The sequence below is a fragment of the Loxodonta africana genome, chromosome 2, assembly GCF_030014295.1.
Source record: "Loxodonta africana isolate mLoxAfr1 chromosome 2, mLoxAfr1.hap2, whole genome shotgun sequence".
Lineage (NCBI taxonomy): Eukaryota > Metazoa > Chordata > Mammalia > Proboscidea > Elephantidae > Loxodonta > Loxodonta africana.
The window spans coordinates 203,013,791-203,033,829 of NC_087343.1; the positions used below are offsets into that span (position 1 = coordinate 203,013,791).

The 20,039-nt window shown below is 39.0% G+C and overlaps 1 protein-coding gene across 1 annotated transcript; it reads right to left on the reverse strand.

Annotated features, from left to right (window-relative positions):
• Positions 1 to 18,406: 18,406 nt before the first annotated feature.
• On the reverse strand, positions 18,407 to 19,819 carry LOC100654749 (olfactory receptor 2T27-like). The gene has a single exon (XM_003404941.3). It carries the CDS (start codon positions 19,477 to 19,479, stop codon positions 18,544 to 18,546), a length of 936 nt encoding a protein of 311 aa, XP_003404989.2. The 5' UTR covers positions 19,480 to 19,819; the 3' UTR covers positions 18,407 to 18,543.
• Between the last annotated feature and the right edge of the window lie 220 nt (positions 19,820 to 20,039).

A 20,039-nucleotide genomic window follows, 5' to 3' on the forward strand; every position in this document is an offset into this window, starting at 1 on the left:
TTCCCTTCACACAAAGCAGTTCTTATCTACTGATTAATCAATAAAAAACCCTCTCCCTCCCTCCCTCCCCTCCTCGTAACCACAAAAGTATGTGTTCTTCTCAGTTTTTACTATTTCTCAAGATCTTATAATAGTGGTCTTATACAATATTTGTCCATTTACCTCTGACTCATTTCGCTCAGCATAATGCCTTCCAGGTTCCTCCATGTTATGAAATGTTTCACAGATTCGTCACTGTTCTTTATCGATGCGTAGTATTCCATTGTGTGAATATACCACAATTTATTTACCCACTCATCTGTTGACGGACACCTTGGTTGCTTCCAGCTTTTTGCTATTGTAAACAGAGCTGCAATAAACATGGGTGTGCATATATCTGTTTGTGTGAAGGCTCTTGTATCTCTAGGGTATATGCCGAGGACTGGGATTTCTGGGTTGTATGATAGTTCTATTTCTAACTGTTTAAGATAACGCCAGATAGATTTCCAAAGTGGTTGTACCATTTTACATTCCCACCAGCAGTGTATAAGAGTTCCAATCTCTCCGCAGCCTCTCCAACATTTATTATTTCGTGTTGTTTGGATTAATGCCAGTCTAGTTGGTGTGAGATGGAATCTCATCGTAGTTTTAATTTGCATTTCTCTAATGGCTAATGATCGAGAGCATTTTCTCATGTATCTGTTGGCTGCCTGAATATGTTCTTTAGTGAAATGTGTGCTCATATCCTTTGCCCACTTCTTGATTGGGTTGTTTGTCTTTTTGTGGTTGAGTTTTGACAGAATCATGTAGATTTTAGAGATCAGGCGCTGGTCTGAGATGTCATAGCTGAATATTCTTTCCCAGTCTGTAGGTGGTCTTTTTACTCTTTTGGTGAAGTCTTTAGATGAGCATAGGTGTTTGATTTTTAGGAGCTCCCAGTTATCGGGTTTCTCTTCATCATTTTTGGTAATGTTTTGTATTCTGTTTATGCCTTGTATTAGGGTTCCTAGGGTTGTCCCTATTTTTTCTTCCATGATCTTTATCGTTTTAGTCTTTCTGTTTAGGTCTTTGATCCACTTGGAGTTAGTTTTTGTGCATGGTGTGAGGTATGGGTCCTGTTTCATTCTTTTGCAAATGGATATCCAGTTATGCCAGCACCATGTGTTAAAAAGACTATCTTTTCCCCAATTAACTGACACTGGGCCTTTGTCAAATATCAGCTGCTCATACGTGCATGGATCTATGTCTGGGTTCTCAATCCTGTTCCATTGGTCTATGTGCCTGTTGTTGTACCAGTACCAGGCTGTTTTGACTACTGTGGCTGTATAATAGGTTCTGAAATCAGGTAGAGTGAGGCCTCCCACTTTCTTCTTTTTCAGTAATGCTTTGCTTATCCGGGGCTTCTTTCCCTTCCATATGAAATTGGTGATTTGTTTCTCTATCCCCTTAAAATATGACATTGGAATTTGGATCGGAAGTGCGTTATATGTATAGATGGCTTTTGGTAGAATAGACATTTTTACTATGTTAAGTCTTCCTATCCATGAGCAAGGTATGTTTTTCCACTTAAGTATGTCCTTTTGAATTTCTTGTAGTAGAGCTTTGTAGTTTTCTTTGTATAGGTCTTTTACATCCTTGGTAAGATTTATTCCTAAGTATTTTATCTTCTTGGGGGCTACTGTGAATGGTATTGATTTGGTTATTTGCTCTTCGGTGTTCTTTTTGTTGATGTAGAGGAATCCAAGTGATTTTTGTATGTTTATTTTATAACCTGAGACTCTGCCAAACTCTTCTATTAGTTTCAGTAGTTTTCTGGAGGATTCCTTAGGGTTTTCTGTGTATAAGATCATGTCATCTGCAAATAGTGATAACTTTACTTCCTCCTTGCCAATCCGGATGCCCTTTATTTCTTTGTCTAGCCTAATTGCCCTGGCTAGGACTTCAAGTACGATGTTGAATAGGAGCGGTGATAAGGGGCATACTTGTCTGGTTCCCATTCTCAAGGGAAATGCTTTCAGGTTCTCTCCATTTAGAGTGATATTGGCTGTTGGCTTTGCATAGATGCCCTTTATTATGTTGAGGAATTTTCCTTCAATTCCTATTTTGGTAAGAGTTTTTATCGTAAATGGTGTTGAACTTTGTCAAATGGCTTTTCTGCATCTATTGCTAAGATCATGTGGTTTTTATCTTTTGTTTTATTTATGTGATGGATTACATTAATGGTTTTTCTGATATTAAACCAGCCTTGCATACCTGGTATAAATCCCACTTGATCAGGGTGAATTATTTTTTTGATGTGTTGTTGGATTCTATTGGCTAGAATTTTGTTGAGGATTTTTGCATCTATGTTCATGAGGGATATAGGTCTATAATTTTCTTTTTTTGTAATGTCTTTACCTGGTTTTGGTATCAGGGAGATGGTGGCTTCATAGAATGAGTTGGGTAGCATTCCGTCATTTTCTATGCTTTGAAATACCTTCAGTAGTAGTGGTGTTAACACCTCTCAGAAACTTTGGTAGAACTCTGCAGTGAAGCCGTCCGGGCCAGGGTTTTTTTTTGTTGGAAGTTTTTTGATTACCATTTCAATCTCTTTTTTTGTTATGGGTCTATTTAGTTGTTCTACTTCTGAATGTGTTAGTTTAGGTAGGTAGTGTTTTTCCAAGAATTCATCCATTTCTTCTAGGTTTTCAAATTTGTTAGAGTACAATTTTTCGTAGTAATCTGAAATGATTCTTTTAATTTCATTTGGTTCTGTTGTGATGTGGTCCTTCTCGTTTCTTATTCTGGTTATTTGTTTCCTTTCCTGTATTTCTTTAGTCAGTCTAGCCAATGGTTTATCAATTTTGTTAATTTTTTCAAAGAACCAGCTTTTGGCTTTGTTAATTCTTTCAATTGTTTTTCTGTTCTCTAATTCATTTAGTTCAGCTCTAATTTTTATTAGTTGTTTTCTTCTGGTGCCTGATGGGTTCTTTTGTTGCTCACTTTCTATTTGTTCAAGTTGTAGGGACAGTTCTCTGATTTTCGCTCTTTTCTTCTTTTTGTATGTGTACATTTATCGATATAAATTGGCCTCTGAGCACTGCTTTTGCTGTGTCCCAGAGGATTTGATAGGAAGTATTTTCATTCTCATTGCATTCTATGAATTTCCTTATTCCCTCCTTGATGTCTTCTATAACCCAGTCTTTTTTCAGGAGGGTATTGTTCATTTTCCAAGTATTTGATTTCTTTTCCCTAGTTTTTCTGTTATTGATTTCTAGCTTCATTGCCTTGTGGTCTGAGAAGATGCTTTGTAATATTTCGATGTTTTGGACTCTGTAAAGGTTTGTTTTATGACCTAATATGTGGTCTATTCTAGAGAATGTTCCATGTGCACTAGAAAAAAAAGTATATTTTGCAGCAGTTGGGTGGAGAGTTCTGTATAAGTCAGTGAGGTCAAGTTGGTTGATCGTTGTAAGTAGGTCTTTCGTGTCTCTATTGAGCTTCTTACTGGATGTCCTGTCCGTGTCCGAAAGTGGTGTGTTGAAGTCTCCTACTATAATTGTGGAGGTGTCTATCTCACTTTTCAGTTCTGTTAAAATTTGATTTATGTATCTTGCAGCCCTGTCATTGGGTGCATAAATAGTTAATATGGTTATGTCTTCCTGATCAATTGTCCCTTTTATCATTATATAGTGTCCTTCTTTATTCTTTGTGGTGGATTTAAGTCTAAAGTCTATTTTGTCAGAAATTAATATTGCTACTCCTCTTCTTTTTTGCTTATTGTTTGCTTGATATATTTTTTCCATCCTTTGAGTTGTAGTTAGTTTGTGTCTCTAAGTCTAAGGTGTGTCTCTTGTAGGCAGCATATAGATGGATCGTGTTTCTTTATCCAGTCTGTGACTCTCTGTCTCTTTATTGGTGCATTTAGTCCATTTACATTCAGGGTAATTATAGATAAATAAGTTTTTAGTGCTGTCATTTTGATGCCTTTTCATGTGTGTTGTTGGCAATTTCATTTTTCCACATACTTTTTTGTGCTGAGATGTTTTTCTTAGTAAATTGTGAGATCCTCATTTTCATAGTGTTTGACTTTATGTTAGTTGAGTCGTTACGTTTTTCTTGGCTTTTATCTTGAGTTATGGAGTTGATATTCCTTTTTGTGGTTACCTTACTATTTACCCCTATTATTCTAAGTAAAAACCAAACTTGTATCGTTCTATATCACCTTGTATCACTCTCCATATGGCAGTTCAATGCCTCCTGTATTTAGTCCCTCTTTTTGATTATTGTGATCTTTTACCTATTGACTTCCATGATTCCCTGTTATGTGTATTATTTTATTTATTTATTTTTAATTAATCTTGATTTGTTTGTTTTTGTGGTTTCCCTATTTGAGTTGATATCAGGACGTTCTGTTTTGTGACCTTGTATTGTGCTGGTACCTGATATTATTGGTTTTCTGACCAAACAATATCCTTTAGTATTTCTTGTAGCTTTGGTTTGGTTTTTGCAAATTCTCTAAACTTGTGTTTATCTGTAAATATCTTAATTTCGCCTTCATATTTCAGAGAGAGTTTTGCTGGATATATGATCCTTGGCTGGCAGTTTTTCTCCTTCAGTGCTCTGTATATGTCGTCCCATTCCCTTCTTGCCTGCATGGTTTCTGCTGAGTAGTCTGAACTTATTCTTATTGATTCTCCCTTGAAGGAAACCTTTCTTTTCTCCCTGGCTGCTTTTAAAATTTTCTGTTTATCTTTGGTTTTGGCAAGTTTGATGATAATATGTCTTGGTGTTTTTCTTTTTGGATCAATCTTAAATGGGGTTCGATGAGCATCTTGGATAGATATCCTTTCATCTTTCATGATGTCAGGGAAGTTTTATGTCAGGAGTTCTTCAACTATTTTCTCTGTGTTTTCTGTCCCCCCTCCTTGTTCTGGGACTCCAGTCACACGCAAGTTATCCTTCTTGATAGAGTCCCACATGATTCTTAGGGTTTCTTCATTTTATCTGATTTTTTTTCAGCTATGTTGGTGTTGATTCCCTGGTCCTCCAGAAGTCCCAGTCTGCATTCTAATTGCTCGAGTCTGCTCCTCTGACTTCCTATTGCGATGTCTAATTCTGTAATTTTATTGTTAATCTTTTGGATTTCTACATGCTGTCTCTCTATGGATTCTTGCAACTTATTAATTTTTCCACTATGTTCTTGAATAATCTTTTTGAGTTCTTCCACTGTTTTATCAGTGTGTTCCTTGGCTTTTTCTGCAGTTTGTGTTATTTCGTTTCTGATGTCTTGAAGCATTCTGTAAATTAGTTATTTATATTCTGTATGTGATAATTCCAGGATCGTATCTTCATTTGGGAAAGATTTTGATTCTTTTGTTTGGGGGGTTGGAGAAGCTGTCATGGTCTGCTTCTTTATGTGGTTTGATATGGACTGCTGTCTCTGAGCCATCACTGGGAAACTAGTTTTTCCAGAAAATCTGCTAAAAAAAAAAATGCAGTCAGATCCCTATCAGAGTTCTCCCTCTGGCTCAGGCTATTTGGATGTTAATAGTGCCGTCTGGGGAGGGTGGGGGAGGGATCAGAGAGCTCGGAGAGTAGCACCTCAGAATATAGCCAGAGTTGCTTGTCTTGCTTGGAATGACTATTCTATCTGAGATTTCTGCGGGGCATGTCGCCTATGTGTGCTGGCTGTGTGGAGATTGCCCCCGGGGGGTCTGGCCCACTGGAGTCACGGTCAGATCCTCCACTGTCGGCCTCACACACAAGGTTAAGGTTCCCCTACTAGGACGGTGCACTCCCGACTCCAAAATCAGTCGCTGCCTCCCGGGGACTCCCCGTCCCGCCAGCTGCGTCGCTGCGCCGCCTCCGAGAACCGGCTGGGCCCCCCCGGGTCAGCTCAGGAGAGCAGAGCAGTTCTCCGCACCTGCGCCGCGACTGCGCGTCCCGGCTGGGATGCCGCTCTCCCCGCTCCGAGACCAGCCACTGCCTCCCGGGGACTTCTCCCACCGGCTGCGACGCCACGCCGCCTTCGCGAACCGGCTGGGCCCCCCCGGGGTCAATTCAGGGGGATGGAGCTGCTCCCCGTGCTCACGCCACGCGTGTGCCCTGCCAAAATCCCAGTGGGACGGCTTCCCGGCTGGGACGCTGCTCTCCCCGCTCCCAGACCAGTCGCTGCGTCCCGGGGACTTCTCTCACCGGCTGCGTCGCCACGCCGCCTGCGCGAACCGCCTGGGCCCCCTCCCGGAATGAGTTCGGGGGCTAGGGCTGGGCCCCTTGTCTGTGCCATCTGCCCCCCTGGGCTGTGCCCCAAATCAGGCTCTGAAGGTCACCTGACTGGTACGCTGTCTCCAGGCTCTGAAAACAATCACTGCTTCCCCGTATTTGTTCATTCTCCGTCTCTAAATCTGTGTTTGTTGTTCAGAGTTTGTAGATTGTTATGTATGTGATAAATTCACTTGTTTTTCTAAGTCTTTGTTGCAAGAGGGATCCGCGGTAGCGTCCACCTTGTCCGCCATCTTGGCCCCGCCTCCCCCAAAATAATTTTTAAAAATGAAGAAACTCTAAGAATTATGTGGGACTCTATCAAGAAGAATAACTTTTGAGTGATTGGAATATCAGAACAGGGAGGGAAAACAGAAACTACAGAGAGAATGGTTGAAGATTTGTTGGCAGAAAACTTCCCTGACATCTTGAAAGATGAGAGGAAATCTATTCAAGATGCTTACCGAACCTCATGTATTACCAAGACATATTGTAATCCAACTTACCAAAACCAAAGATAAAGAAAATTTTAAGAGTGATCGGGTGTAAGTGAAAAGTCACCTACAAAGGAGAATCAATAAGAATACTTTTGGACTACTTGGCAGAAACTATGCAGGGAAGGCAATGGGATGACATATATAAAGCACTGAAGGAGAAAAATTGCCAACCAAGAATCATATACCCAGCAAAACTGTCTCTCCAATACAAAGGCAAAATTAGGACATTTCCAGATAATCAGAAGCTTATGGAGTTAAAAAAAAAAAAAAAAAAACTACAAGAAATACTAAAGTGTATTCTCTGGTTAGAAAATCAACAATATCAGATATCAACGCAACACTAGAACACAAGAAAGAGCAACCAGACATCAACCCAGACAGGGACATCACAAAAATAAATCAAGATAAAAAATACTCAAAACAGGGAAACAGATAGGTCATTATATACAAAATGACAACATTAAATCAATAAAAAGGGACTAAATAAAGTAGACATGGATCTTCCATATGGAAAGGAAATCAAGGCGATATAGGGAGATAAAAGTTAGGTTTAAACTTAGAAAAATAGGAGTAAATATTAAGGTAACCACAAAGAAGTCTAACAATCCTACACATCAAATTAAAAAACAAGAAAAACAAAGACTCAGCAAAAACAAAATCAACTACAATGAAAAAGAGGAACACACGATTTATAAAGAATAACTACTCAGCACAAAAAATAAGTGGAAAAATGAAACTGTCAGGAACACACAAAAAAAGGCATCAAAATGACAGCACTAAACTCATACCTATCTATAAACACGCTGAATGTAAATGGACTAAATGTACCAATAAAGAGATAGAGAGTTGCAGAATGGATTAAAAAAAAACCACACAATCCATCTATATGCTGCCAGAAGAGACACACCTTAGACTTAAAGACAAAAACAAACTAAAATTTAAAGGTTGGAAAAAAATATATCAAGCAAACAACAATCAAAAAAGAGCAGGAGTGGCTATACTAATTTCTGACAAAGCAGACTTCAAACTTAAACCTACCATGAAGGATAAGAAAAGACACTATATAATGACTGAAGGGACAATATACCAGGAGGATATTACCATATTAAATATTTATGCACCCAATGACAGGGCTGCACAATACATAAAAGAAACTCTAACAGCATTGAAAAGTGAGATAGATAGCTCCACAGTAATAGTAGGAGACTTCAACACACCACTTTCAGTGAAGGCCAGAATACCCAGAAAGAAGCTCAATAAAGACACGAAAGAGCTAAATGCCACAATTAACCAACCTGACCTCATAGACATATACAGAACATTCCACCCAACAGCATCCAAGTATACTTTCTTTTCCAATGCACATGGAACATTCTCTAGAATAGACAACATATTAGACTATAAAGCAAACTAAACAGAATTGAAAACACTGAAATATTAAAGAGCATTTTCTCTGACCATCAAGCCCTAAAACTGGAAGTCAATAACACAAAAATCAGGAAAAAGATATCAAACACATGGAAACTGAACAACACTGTGCTCAAAAAAAGATTGGATTATAGAACTAATTAAGAATGGAATAAAGAAATTCATAGAATCCAATGAGAATGAAAACACTTCCTAACAAAACCTTTGGGACACAGGGAAAGCAGTGCTCAGAGGTCAATCTATATCAATAAATGCACGTATACAAAAAGAAGAAAGGGCCAAAATCAAAGAAGTATCCCTACAACTTGAACAAATAGAAAGAGAGCAACAAAAGAAAACTTCAGTCACCAGAAGAAAGGAAATAATAAAAACTAGAGCAGAATTAAATGAAATAGAAAACAGGAAAACAATTGAAAGAGTTAACAACACCAAAAGCCACCAAAAACAACAGCTTTTCTTTGAAAAGGTTAGCAAAATTGATAAACCATTGGCCAGACTGACAAAAGAGAAACAGAAGATGTAGCAAATAACCTGAATAAGAAATGAGATTGGTGATAACCAACTGAAATTAAGAGAATCATATCACAGTTGTATGAAAAGTTGTACTCTAACAAATTTGGAAACCTATAGGAAATGGACAAATTTCTAGAAACACACTACCTACATAAACATAAACAGAGGCAGAAAAACTATATAAACGTATAACAAAAGAAGGAATTGAAAAAGTAATTTAAAAACTCCCAACAAAGAAAAGCCCTGGCCCTGATGACTTCGCAAGAGAATTCTACAAAACTTTCAGAGAGGAGTTAACACCACTACTACTAAAGGTATTTCAGAGCACAGAAAAAGACGGAATACTCTCAAACTCATTCTAAGAAGCCAGCATAACCCTGATACAAAAACCAGGTAAAGGCTCCACTAAAAAAGAAAATTACAGACCAATATCCCTCATAAACTTAGACACAAAAATCCTCAAGAAAATTCTAGCCAATGGAATTCAAAAACATATAAAAAAATAATTCACCATGACCAAGTGAGATTCATACCAGGTATGCAGCGATGGTTCAACATTAGAAAAACAATCAGTGTAATCCATCACATAAAACAAAAGACAAGAACCACATGATCTTATCAATTGATGCAGAAAAGGCCTTTGAAAAAGTCCAACACACACACGTGATTAAAAACTCTCAGCAAATTAGGAATACAAGGAAAATTCCTAAAAATTATGAAGGGCATTTATTCAAAGCCAACAGCCAACATCATCCTAAATGTTGAGAGACTGAAAGCATTCCCCTTGAGAACAGGAACCAGACAAGGATGCCCTTTATCACCACTCTAATTCAACATTGTGCTGGAGGTCCTGGTCAGAGCTATTACGCTAGAAAAAGAAATAAAAGACATCCAAATTGGCAAAGAAGAAGCAAAAGTATCTCTGTTTGCAGATGACATGATCTTATACACAGAAAAACCTAAAGAATCCTCAAGAAAACTACTGAAACTAATAGAAGAGTTAAGCAGGGCATCAGGGTACAAGATAAACATACGTAAATCAGTTGGCTCACTCTACACCAACAAAGAGAGCATCGAAGAGGAAATCAACAAATCAATACCATTTACAATAGTCCTTAAGAAGATAAAATACTTAGGAATAAATCTTACCAGAGATGTAAAAGAGCTATACAAAGAAAACTACAAGACACTACTGCAAGAAACCAAAAGAGACCTATATATGTAGAAAAACATACCTTGCTCATGGATAGGAAGACTCAACACAGTAAAAATATCTATTCTGCCCAAAGTGATCTATAGATACACCACAATCCCAATCCAAATACCAGTGACATTTTTTAATGAGATGGAGAAAAAAATCACCAACTTCATGTGGAAAGGAAAGAGGCCCCGGATAAGTAAAACTTACTGAAAAAGAAGAACAAAGTAGGAGGCCTCACTCTACCTGATTTTATACCTATTATACCACCACAGTAGTCCAAACAGCCTGGTACTGTACAACAACAGAATTGGAGCAGAATTGAGAATCCAGACATAATCCATCCACATATGAGCAGCTGATATTCGACAAAGGCCCAAAGTCAGTTAAATGGGGAAAAGACACTCTTTAACAAATGGGACTGACATAGCTGGATATCCATCTGCAAAAAATGAAACAAGACCCATACCTCACACAATGCACAAAAACCAACTCAAAATGTATCAAAGACCTAAATATAAAATCTAAAAAGATAAAGATCACGGAAGAAAAAATAGGGACAGCACTGAAAGCCCTAATATATGGCATAAACAATACACAAAACATGACTAGAAATGTATAAACACCAGAAGAGAAATTAGATAATTGGGAGCTCCTAAAAGTCAAACATCTACGCTCATTCAAAGACTTCACCAAAAGAGGAAAAAGATTACCTATAGATTGCAAAAAAGTTTTTAGCTATTAGATTCCTGATCAGTGGCTGATCTTTAAAATCTACATGTTACTGCAAAAACTCAACAACAAAACGTTAAATGACACAATTAAAAATGGGCAAAGTATATGAACAGGTACTTCACTAAAGAAGACATTCAGGTAGCTAACAGATACATGAAGAAATGCTCATGATCATTAGCCATTAAAAAAAAAAAACCCAGTGCCGTGCAAATCAAAACTACAATGATATTCCATCTCACTCCAACAAGGGTGGCATTCATCCAAAAAACACAAAATAGTAAATGTTGGAGAGGTTGTGGAGAGACTGGAACATTTATACACTGCTGGTGGGAATGTCAAATGGTACAACCACTTTGGAAATTGATTTGGCGCTTCTTTAAAAAGCTAGAAATAGAACTACCATACGATCCACCAATCCCACTTCTTGGAATATATCCTAGAGAAATAAGAGCCTTTACACGAACAGGTATATGCACACCCATGGTCATTGCATCACTGTTCACAATAGCAAAAAGATGGATGCAACTGAAGTGTCCATCAACAGATGAATAGTTAAATAAATTATGGTGTATTCACACAATGGAATACTATGCATCGATAAAGAACATTGATGAATCTGTGAAACATTTCATAACATGGAGGAATCTGGAAGGCATTGTGCTGAGTGAAATTAAAACCCACTGCCACTGAGTTGATTCCAACTCATAACAACCCTATAGGACAGAGTAGAGCTGCCCAACAGAGTTTCCAAGGAGCGCCTGGTGGATTCGAACTGCTGACCTCTTGGTTAGCAGATGTAACACTTAACTACTATGCCACCAGAGTTTCCTGAGTGAAATTAGTCAGTTGCAAAAGGACTAATATTGTATGAGACCACTATTATAAGAACCCAAGAAATAGCTTAAACAGAGAAGAATATATTCTTTGATGTTTAAGAGAGAGGGGAGGGAGGGAGAGAAGGAGGGAAGGAGAGGGGGATTCACTAATTAGATAGTAGGCAAGAACTAATTTAGGTGGAGGGGAAGACAACGCACAATACAGGAGAGGTCAGCACAACTGGACGAAACAAAAATCAAAGAAGTTTCCTGAATAAACTGAACACTTAGAAGGCCAGTGTAGCAGAGATGGGGATTTGGGGACCATGGTTTCAGGGTCAATCTAGGTCATAGTCATCTAGGTCAATTGGCATAACAAAATCTACTAAGAAAATATTCTGCATCCAATTTTGGAGAATGGCGTCTGGGGTCTTAAACGCTAGCAAGCGGCCATCTAAGATGCATCAATTGGTCTCAACCAACATGGAGCAAAGGAGAATGAAGAATACCAAAGACACAAGGTAATTATAAGCCCAAGAGACAGAAAGGGCCACATCAATCAGAGACTCCATCAGCCTGAGACCAGAAGAACTAAATGGTGCCCAGATACAACTGATGACTGCCCTGACAGGGAACGCAACAGAGAATCCCTGAAGAAGCAGGAGAACAGTGGGATGCAGACCTCTTCTCATAAAAAGACCAGGCTTAATGGTCTGACTGAGACTACAAGGTCCCTGGAGCTCATGGTCCCCAGACCTTCTGTTAGCCCAGGACAGGAACCATTCCCAGAGCCAACTCTTCAGACAGGGACTGGACTGGACTATAAGATAGAAAATTATACTGGTGAGGAGCGAGCGTGTTGGATAAAGCAGACACATGAGACTACATGGGCAGCTCCTGTCTGCAGGGGAGATGTGAAGGCTGAGGGGGACAGAAGCTGGCTCAATGTACATGGAAATACAGGGTGGAGAAAAGGAGTGTGCTATCTCTTTAGGGGGAGAGCAACTAAGAGTATATAGCAAGGTGTGTATAAGTTTTTGTTATGAGAGGCCGACTTGATTTGTAAACTTTCACTTAAAGCACGATAAAAATTAAAAGGAAAAAGTAAAGTACAGTTTAAAAAAGTAATAACAAATGAAAATAAAAAAGGGCCAAGGACTTGAATAGATAATTCACCAAATAATAAATACAAGTGGCCAATAAATACAAGAAAAGATGTACAACATCATTAGTCATTAAAAAAAAAAAAAAAGAAAGAAAGAAACAAACTGTTGTCATTGAGTCAATTCTGACTCATAGCGACCCTACAGGACAGAGTAGAACTGCCCCATAGGGTTTCCAAAGAGCAGCTGGTGGATTCAAACTGCTGACCTTTTTGTCAGCAGCTGTAGCTTACTGTAGCTCTTAATCACTGCATCACCACGGTTCCCATCAGTCATTAGGAAGATGCAAATCAAAACCACAATATCACAAATGAGATATAACTTCCAGTCCTCTTAAAAAGACAGAAAACATTAACAACAACAAAACAGGTATTGATGAAGATGTGGGTAAATTAGAACTCTCACCCATTGCTGGTAGTAGTATATTATGGTACAGCCACTGTGTAAAACACTTTGGAGGTTCCTCAACAAGTTAAACATAGAATCACATTATAACTCAGTAATTCTACTCCTAGGAATATACCCAAAAGAATGAAAGCAGAAACACAGATCGATACATATACACCAACGTTCGTTGCAGCACTATCGATAATACCCAAAAGTTAGAAAGAACCTAGGTGTCCATCAAGATATGAATGGATAAACAAAATGTAGTACCTGCATTCGGTGGAATATTATTCACTCATGTAGACAGAAGAACTCCTGACGCATGTTGCAACATGGATGAACCTTGAAAATATTATGCTGAGTAAAATGAATCGGTCACAAAAGGAAAAATATTGTATACTCTTATTTATAGGAAATATCTAGAATAGGAAAATACATAGAGACCAAAGTTTATTAGAGGTTAGGATGAATGGAAGGGAGGGGCAAAGGAGGAATTAGCACTTAGGGAGCAGTTAATTTTGTTACAGATGAGGGAAAAATTTGAAATAGTGGTGATGGTTGCATGACATAATGAATGTAATTAATGCTACTGAATTATACATGCAACAAATGTTGAAATGGCAAATGGTGTGTGTGTGTGTGCATACACATATACATTTTTTTTTTTACAACAATTTAAAAAAGACAGGGGAGTACCTTTCAGCTGAATTTGAAAGCACTTGATGAAGGAAGCCTGAATGTAGACTGAATAAGCAAGAGTTCTTAAGCAGAATACGTGACTGGATAAGGAGATGGTATTTAACACCTGGGCAAGGACCACAGATCAAACTGTCTGCTAAGTTGTTCCTAGACGTCTGGAAAAAGAGATGGCTAAACCTCAGTGAAGTGGAAATGGCTGAGTTTTCCTCAAAGATGCTAGAGAAAAGAATAAAGGTGTGAAGGCAAGTGGTCAATACATACATTATGGTAGACCAGAGGGCCAACAAATGACTACATTCTGGAAGAGGGCTCAGAGAATACATCACTCACCAAGGCCAAGGTGCCAGCATTTAACTACATAAGCCAGAAAGCTGTACCAACCTTAACAACAAACAAGGTCAAAGGGGCAACCAAGGGTAGTGGTCAAGACATTTAATAGTACATTCAGTTTTAGGAGAAAGATAGACAGGAAGCCAGTAAGAGTGATACTTAAAGTTCACAACCAAAAAAAGATAAATGGAAGAGTTGTAAATGGAAGTTGTTGCCCCAATCAAAAGTCACAATCCCTTACTCTGTTCCTAGACTCTAACCAATTTTTCATTCTTTAAAGAATGAGGGAAGAAGTAATCGAACCAGGAATAAGGACACTGCAACACCGTGGCATGTATATACTCTTTTTATTTCCCTAACCATTCTCCAACGGAACGTATGACCATTTATTGATAAGTCCCCGGGTAGTGCAAACAGTTAAACATTCAGCTAGTAATGGAAAGGTCAGTGTTTCAAATAAAGGCTTCAAAATGGTTCCTTCCGGTTCAAACCCCTGGTGAAAATTTGCGTTTTTAACTGACAAAGTAATAGCATGTGAGCAGGTTTAGAACTCAGCACTCCTGTCTCCTATTGTTGTTGGTAGGTGCCATTAAGTTGATTCCAACTCATAGCAACCCTATGTACAACAGAATGAAACACTGCCCAGTCCTGCGCCATGCTCACAAACATTGTTATGCTTGAGTCCATTGCTGTAGCCATTGTGGCAATCCATCTCATTGAGGGTCTTGATCTCTGTCACTGACCCTCTACTTTACCAAGCATGACGTCCTTCTCCATGTCCTGACAACATGTTCAAAGTATGAATGATGCAGTCTCACCATCCTTGCTTCTAAGGAGCATTCTGGTTGTACTTCGTTCAAGACAGATTTGTTCGTCCTTTGGGCAGACTCCTAGAACAAGGCATTTCCTTTATATTACTCCCTACCAGGAACATTAGCACAACCTGGGAACTTTTTAGAAAAGCAAATTCAAAGCCCTGGTTGAAATGCACTCAAAGACACTTTGAAAGAAAGACTTGGTGACATACTTTCAAAAGATCAAAGCAATTGGAAAATCCTGTGGTGTACTTTTCTACTCTAAAACTCTTGGGGTTGCCATGAGTCAGGATCGATGTGGCTGGAATTGATTTTTTTGGTATTCTTGCGGAAGAGAAATACCCAAACATTTTGAGAACTATCGGATGCAGAGTTTGAGATGATATTGACACCCAGAGACCGAAAACATCATGAACTCATCCTGTTAGAGTGAGGGCTTCAGGGTGGAGCAGCCCAGATAAATGAAGTCCTGGCTAAAGTCCAACTAGTGATTTCATATTGTTCATAAGCCTACCCAGTGGTCATTTCCTGTGTACCAAAGTTGCTATTGGAATTGATATACTTGGCAGTTGGAATAACTCCCATGTTAGGTCATTGGCCTGTGGGGTAAGACCTATCATAGTGGGGAAGGCCAAGGAAAAATCTGAAGCTTCTCTCTTAATCAGGATAGAAAAGCAAAACCTAATACTAAATGATGCAGTGTTTGTGGTACCTGTCATATCTTTATTTAATATGGCAGTCTGGCTCTTTCAAAAACTGGATGAGTCCTGGAGAATGACTGTAGACTACCACCACAAGATTAAACAAGTAGTCACGCTTATCACAATTGCTGTGCCAAAGGGGCCTCACGGCCTGAGCAGATTAATAATGCCTCAGTGTCCTGGTAAGCAGCCACTGATTGGGCAAACACATTATTTTCCATTCCAATTACAAAAGAGGATATAAGCAGTTTGCATTCATGTGGGACAGAAAAAACATTCATTTGGAGTTTTGTCTCTGGGCTGTGCTAACTCACCTGCCCTCTTTTATTATTTAGTCTGAATCAATCTGAATTATTTGTACATCCCACAGAATATCAGACTGATCCATTACACAGATAACATCATGTTGATAGGGCAGGATGCGCAAGAGGTGGCTAGGACACTGGAGGCCGTGGGAAGACATGTGCATTCCAGAGGATAGGGGATAAACTTTATGAAGATTCAGGGACAAGGCATTTCAGTAAAATTTCTAGAAGGTCAATTGTCAGGGGAGTGCTGGAATATCTCTTCCAAGAGATAATTCACTGCATCATGCATCCCCTACCACAAAGAATAAAGCACAGGGTCTGGTAGACCATTCCGGGCTTTAGAAGCAACACGTTAACACCTAGGAATACTGCTTCAGCTCACAAACTGGATGACACAGAAGATTGTTGCTTTGAGTGGTACCTACTACAGGTGCAGTAGGCTCCCTGCTGCTTGAGCCACATGACCCCACAGACCCTATGATGTTGGATGTATCAGTACTGGGAAAAGATGTAGTATGGATCCTAAGGCAAGGCTCAGAGGGAGAATTGCAGCACAGACCGCTGGGATTCTGGAGCAAGGTCATGCCATCTGCAGCAGAAAATCATTTGCCTTTTGAGAAACAATTTCTGGCACTGTACTGGGCTGTATTAGAGGTGGAACGCTTGACTATGAATCACCAAGTGATACTGCATCAGGAACTGCCCATTATGAGATGGGTTCTATCAGGCTTGCTGAGTCATGAAGTTAAGTGGGCTCAGTAGCCACCTCTCACAAGATAGAACAGGTACAGCAGGTATTAAGCTGGTGCAGGACCAGAGAGCATGAATGAGTAAGTTGCATGAGCTGGGAGCCTAGAGAGATGAGAAAAAATAAAGTTGTTTTCTTTTTACACTTCATGATCCCACTGGTTTAATACCTGATTACATCTAGAGTGAGTAGAGCTTTTATAAAATGTATATATAGATAAAGGAGACAAAACAATTTAATAAAGTTCTTAAAATTGTAGCTAGGAGTCCCTGGGTGGAGCAAACCATTAGTAGCTTAACTAAAAGGTTGGTGGTTCAAATCCACCCACAAGTACTTCAGAAGAAAGTCCTAGTGGTGTACTTTGGGAAGATCACTGCCGTTGAAAACCCTGTGGAATGCAGTTCTATTCTGAAACACATGGGTTCGCCATGAGTCATTTGACTCCATTGCAATTTTTTTTTAATTCTTTTAACTAATGGTAAACAGAGAATTTTCACTATCTAAAGGGGAGCATATCAGCCGTAGAGACTTACTGAGATTTTTATCCAAGGGCATGGGAGAATCATAGTGTGGGAGGGAAGGGGAGAAGGAGAGCATCACATGATTTTCTAATTCTAGTCAGTGAGCCACAGTTCTCATGATATAGGTCTTAACTTCCCTTTGAAGTTAGAGGTGACATTTGGTTATATTTAGTTATGGAGATGGGATTTCGATATGTTTTGGGGATCATAATAACTAATTATGGGAATCAAATACATAATAAAATAATATTTGTACTAAGAAATGTGAGTTTAAAGCATCTATTATACATTCAAATAAATATACCCCAACATCTGGTAATTTAACATTCCCCTTTCCTTCACATCCTCCATTACAAATGACACTAGGTCATTTTAATATTTGATTTTGGAGTTTACACAATTCCAGCTCATTTTAATATTTGACTTTGAATTTCAAATAACCTTACTTGTTTTAATGCCAAGCTGAGCCAAGAAAAATGAGCTTGTTTTGAGGCCCAAGCATGCATTCTTATTTTATTTGTAGGCTGCTTCTAATAATCTCAGACAAATATTTCACTCTAAATTTAATTTAAAATGCTAACAAGAGGCCATCTAAGATGCATCAATTGGTCTCAACCCACCTGGATCAAAGGAGAATGAAGAATACCAAGGTCACATGATAACTATGAGCCCAAGAGACAGAAAGGGCCACATGAACCAGAGACCTACATCATCCTGAGACCAGAAGAACTAGTTGGTGCCTGGCCACAACCGATGACTGCACAACAGAGAACCCCTGAGGGAGCAGTAGATCAGTGGGATGCAGACCCCAAATTCTCATAAAAAGACCAGACTTAATGGTCTGACTGAGACTAGAGGAATCCCGGCGGTCATGGTCCCCAAACCTTCTGTTGGCTCAGGACAGGAACCATTCCCGAAGACAACTCATCAGACATGGAAGGGAACTGGACAATGGGTAGGAGAGAGATGCTGATGAAGAGTGAGCTACTTGCATCAGGTAGACACTTGAGACTGTGTTGGCATCTCCTGTCTGGAGGGGAGATAGGAGGGTAGAGAGAGTTAGAAACTGGCAAAATTGTCACGAAAGGAGAGACTGGAAGGGCTGACTCATTAGGGGGAGAATAAATTGGAGTATGGAGTAAGGTGTATATAAGCTTATATGTGACAGACTAACTTGATTTGTAAACCTTCACTTAAAGCTCAATAAAAATTATTAAAAAAAAAATTTAATTAAAAAATGCAAAATAACTTCGTTAATTTTTTGCCTAACTTTACTAATGTCCCAGACAAAGAAACGTCCTTTGGAGGCCTGAAAAATCATGTGTGAAAAGTTCCATTTACATAGAGCCACTATCACCTTGGCTTCCTGAAACCACACAACACATGCTTATTCTTCAAAACATGACCCTTGCCTATGGTCACAAGCATGTCATTTTTCACAGCTGGGATATTTTACTCGTCTACTAAAGGACCACACGTCTCCCCACCAGCTTGATGAGAGCTGCCACCACTTCCTTGTTCCTCAGGCTGTAGATGAGGGGGTTCAGCATGGGGGTGAGGATGTTGCTGAAAACAGAGAGAGCCTGGTCCTGTTCTGGACTATGAGATGACGTGAAAGTCATGTAGATGAATATGTTTGGGCCAAAGAAGAGACTCACCACAGTTAAATGGGAAGAGCATGTGGCCAGGACTTTTTTCCTGCCCTTGATAGAGTTCATACGGAGGACAGTGAGAAAGATGAGAGTATAGGAAGCTATGATGAGAATGAAAGGCACAACAAGCAGCACAATGCTTGTCACCACCACCACTAACTGATAGACTGAAGTGTCTTCACAGGAGAGTTTAATGAGGACTGGTACCTCACAGAAGAAGTGGTGGATCTCCCTTGATCCACAGATGGGGAAATGCATAGGGTAGACTGTATGTATAAATGAACTTATAGAGCCTCCAATCCAACATGTAGCAACCATATGCAGACAGAAAGTGGGGCCCATGATGGTGGGATAATGCAATGGGTTGCAGACAGCTACATAGCGATCATAAGCCATGAGGGTCAAGATGAGGCATTCTGACATTCCCATCAACAGATAAAAGAAACTCTGGGTCCCACAGCCAATCCGTGATATGGTCTTTTCCCCCGTGAAAAAGTTATAGGCCATCTTCGGGACAATGGTGGAAGTTAACGTCAAGTCAATGACAGAGAGTTGACTGAGGAGAATATACATGGGTGTATGAAGCTGAGAGTCCCCCGAAATCAAGACAATCAGAAGCATGTTCCCCAGGAAGGCAAGGATGTAGATGAAGATGATCATGGAGTTGAGGATAATGGAATGCTGAAACTCAGGAAAAAGTCCCACAAGGATGAAATCAGTTATTGAGGACTCATTCCCACCTACCATATCTCTAAATAAACACGACAGGGCTAAGGAACAAAATAAATGGATTGCAACAACTGGCTTATACCAATCTGTAGATCAAAATTTATCTTAATTCTTAACTCTCAAATAATATCATCCATTGCCTCATCACAGATATTTTATCATATATTTTTTGAAAGTTGCCTAAAATTTTACTAAATTGAAATATTAAGAACGATTAACTTCATTGCTTCTTAGCCGTTGTTGAGGTTCTCTTTTCTTTCTTTCCTTCTTTCTTCTTCCTTTTCTTTTTCTTCCCTTTATCTCTTTTTTGTATTTACTGAAGAATCTTCTGAAAACTGTGGACCCACTTTCCAGAAATATGCATGCAAAATTTTCAGATATCCTGAACTCTGGCTATTAACTCTTGGTATACTTTTGCCAAAAGGAAAGAAAAAATTAATTTATTAAATTTCATTTTAAAAATCCAAACCAGTTATTTAGCAATATTTTAATATCCTATTGATTTACTTTACTCTTTTTGGCTAGTTTGCATGGTGCCCTAAATTTACTAATAGAAACAGTCAGATTTACGTAATTTT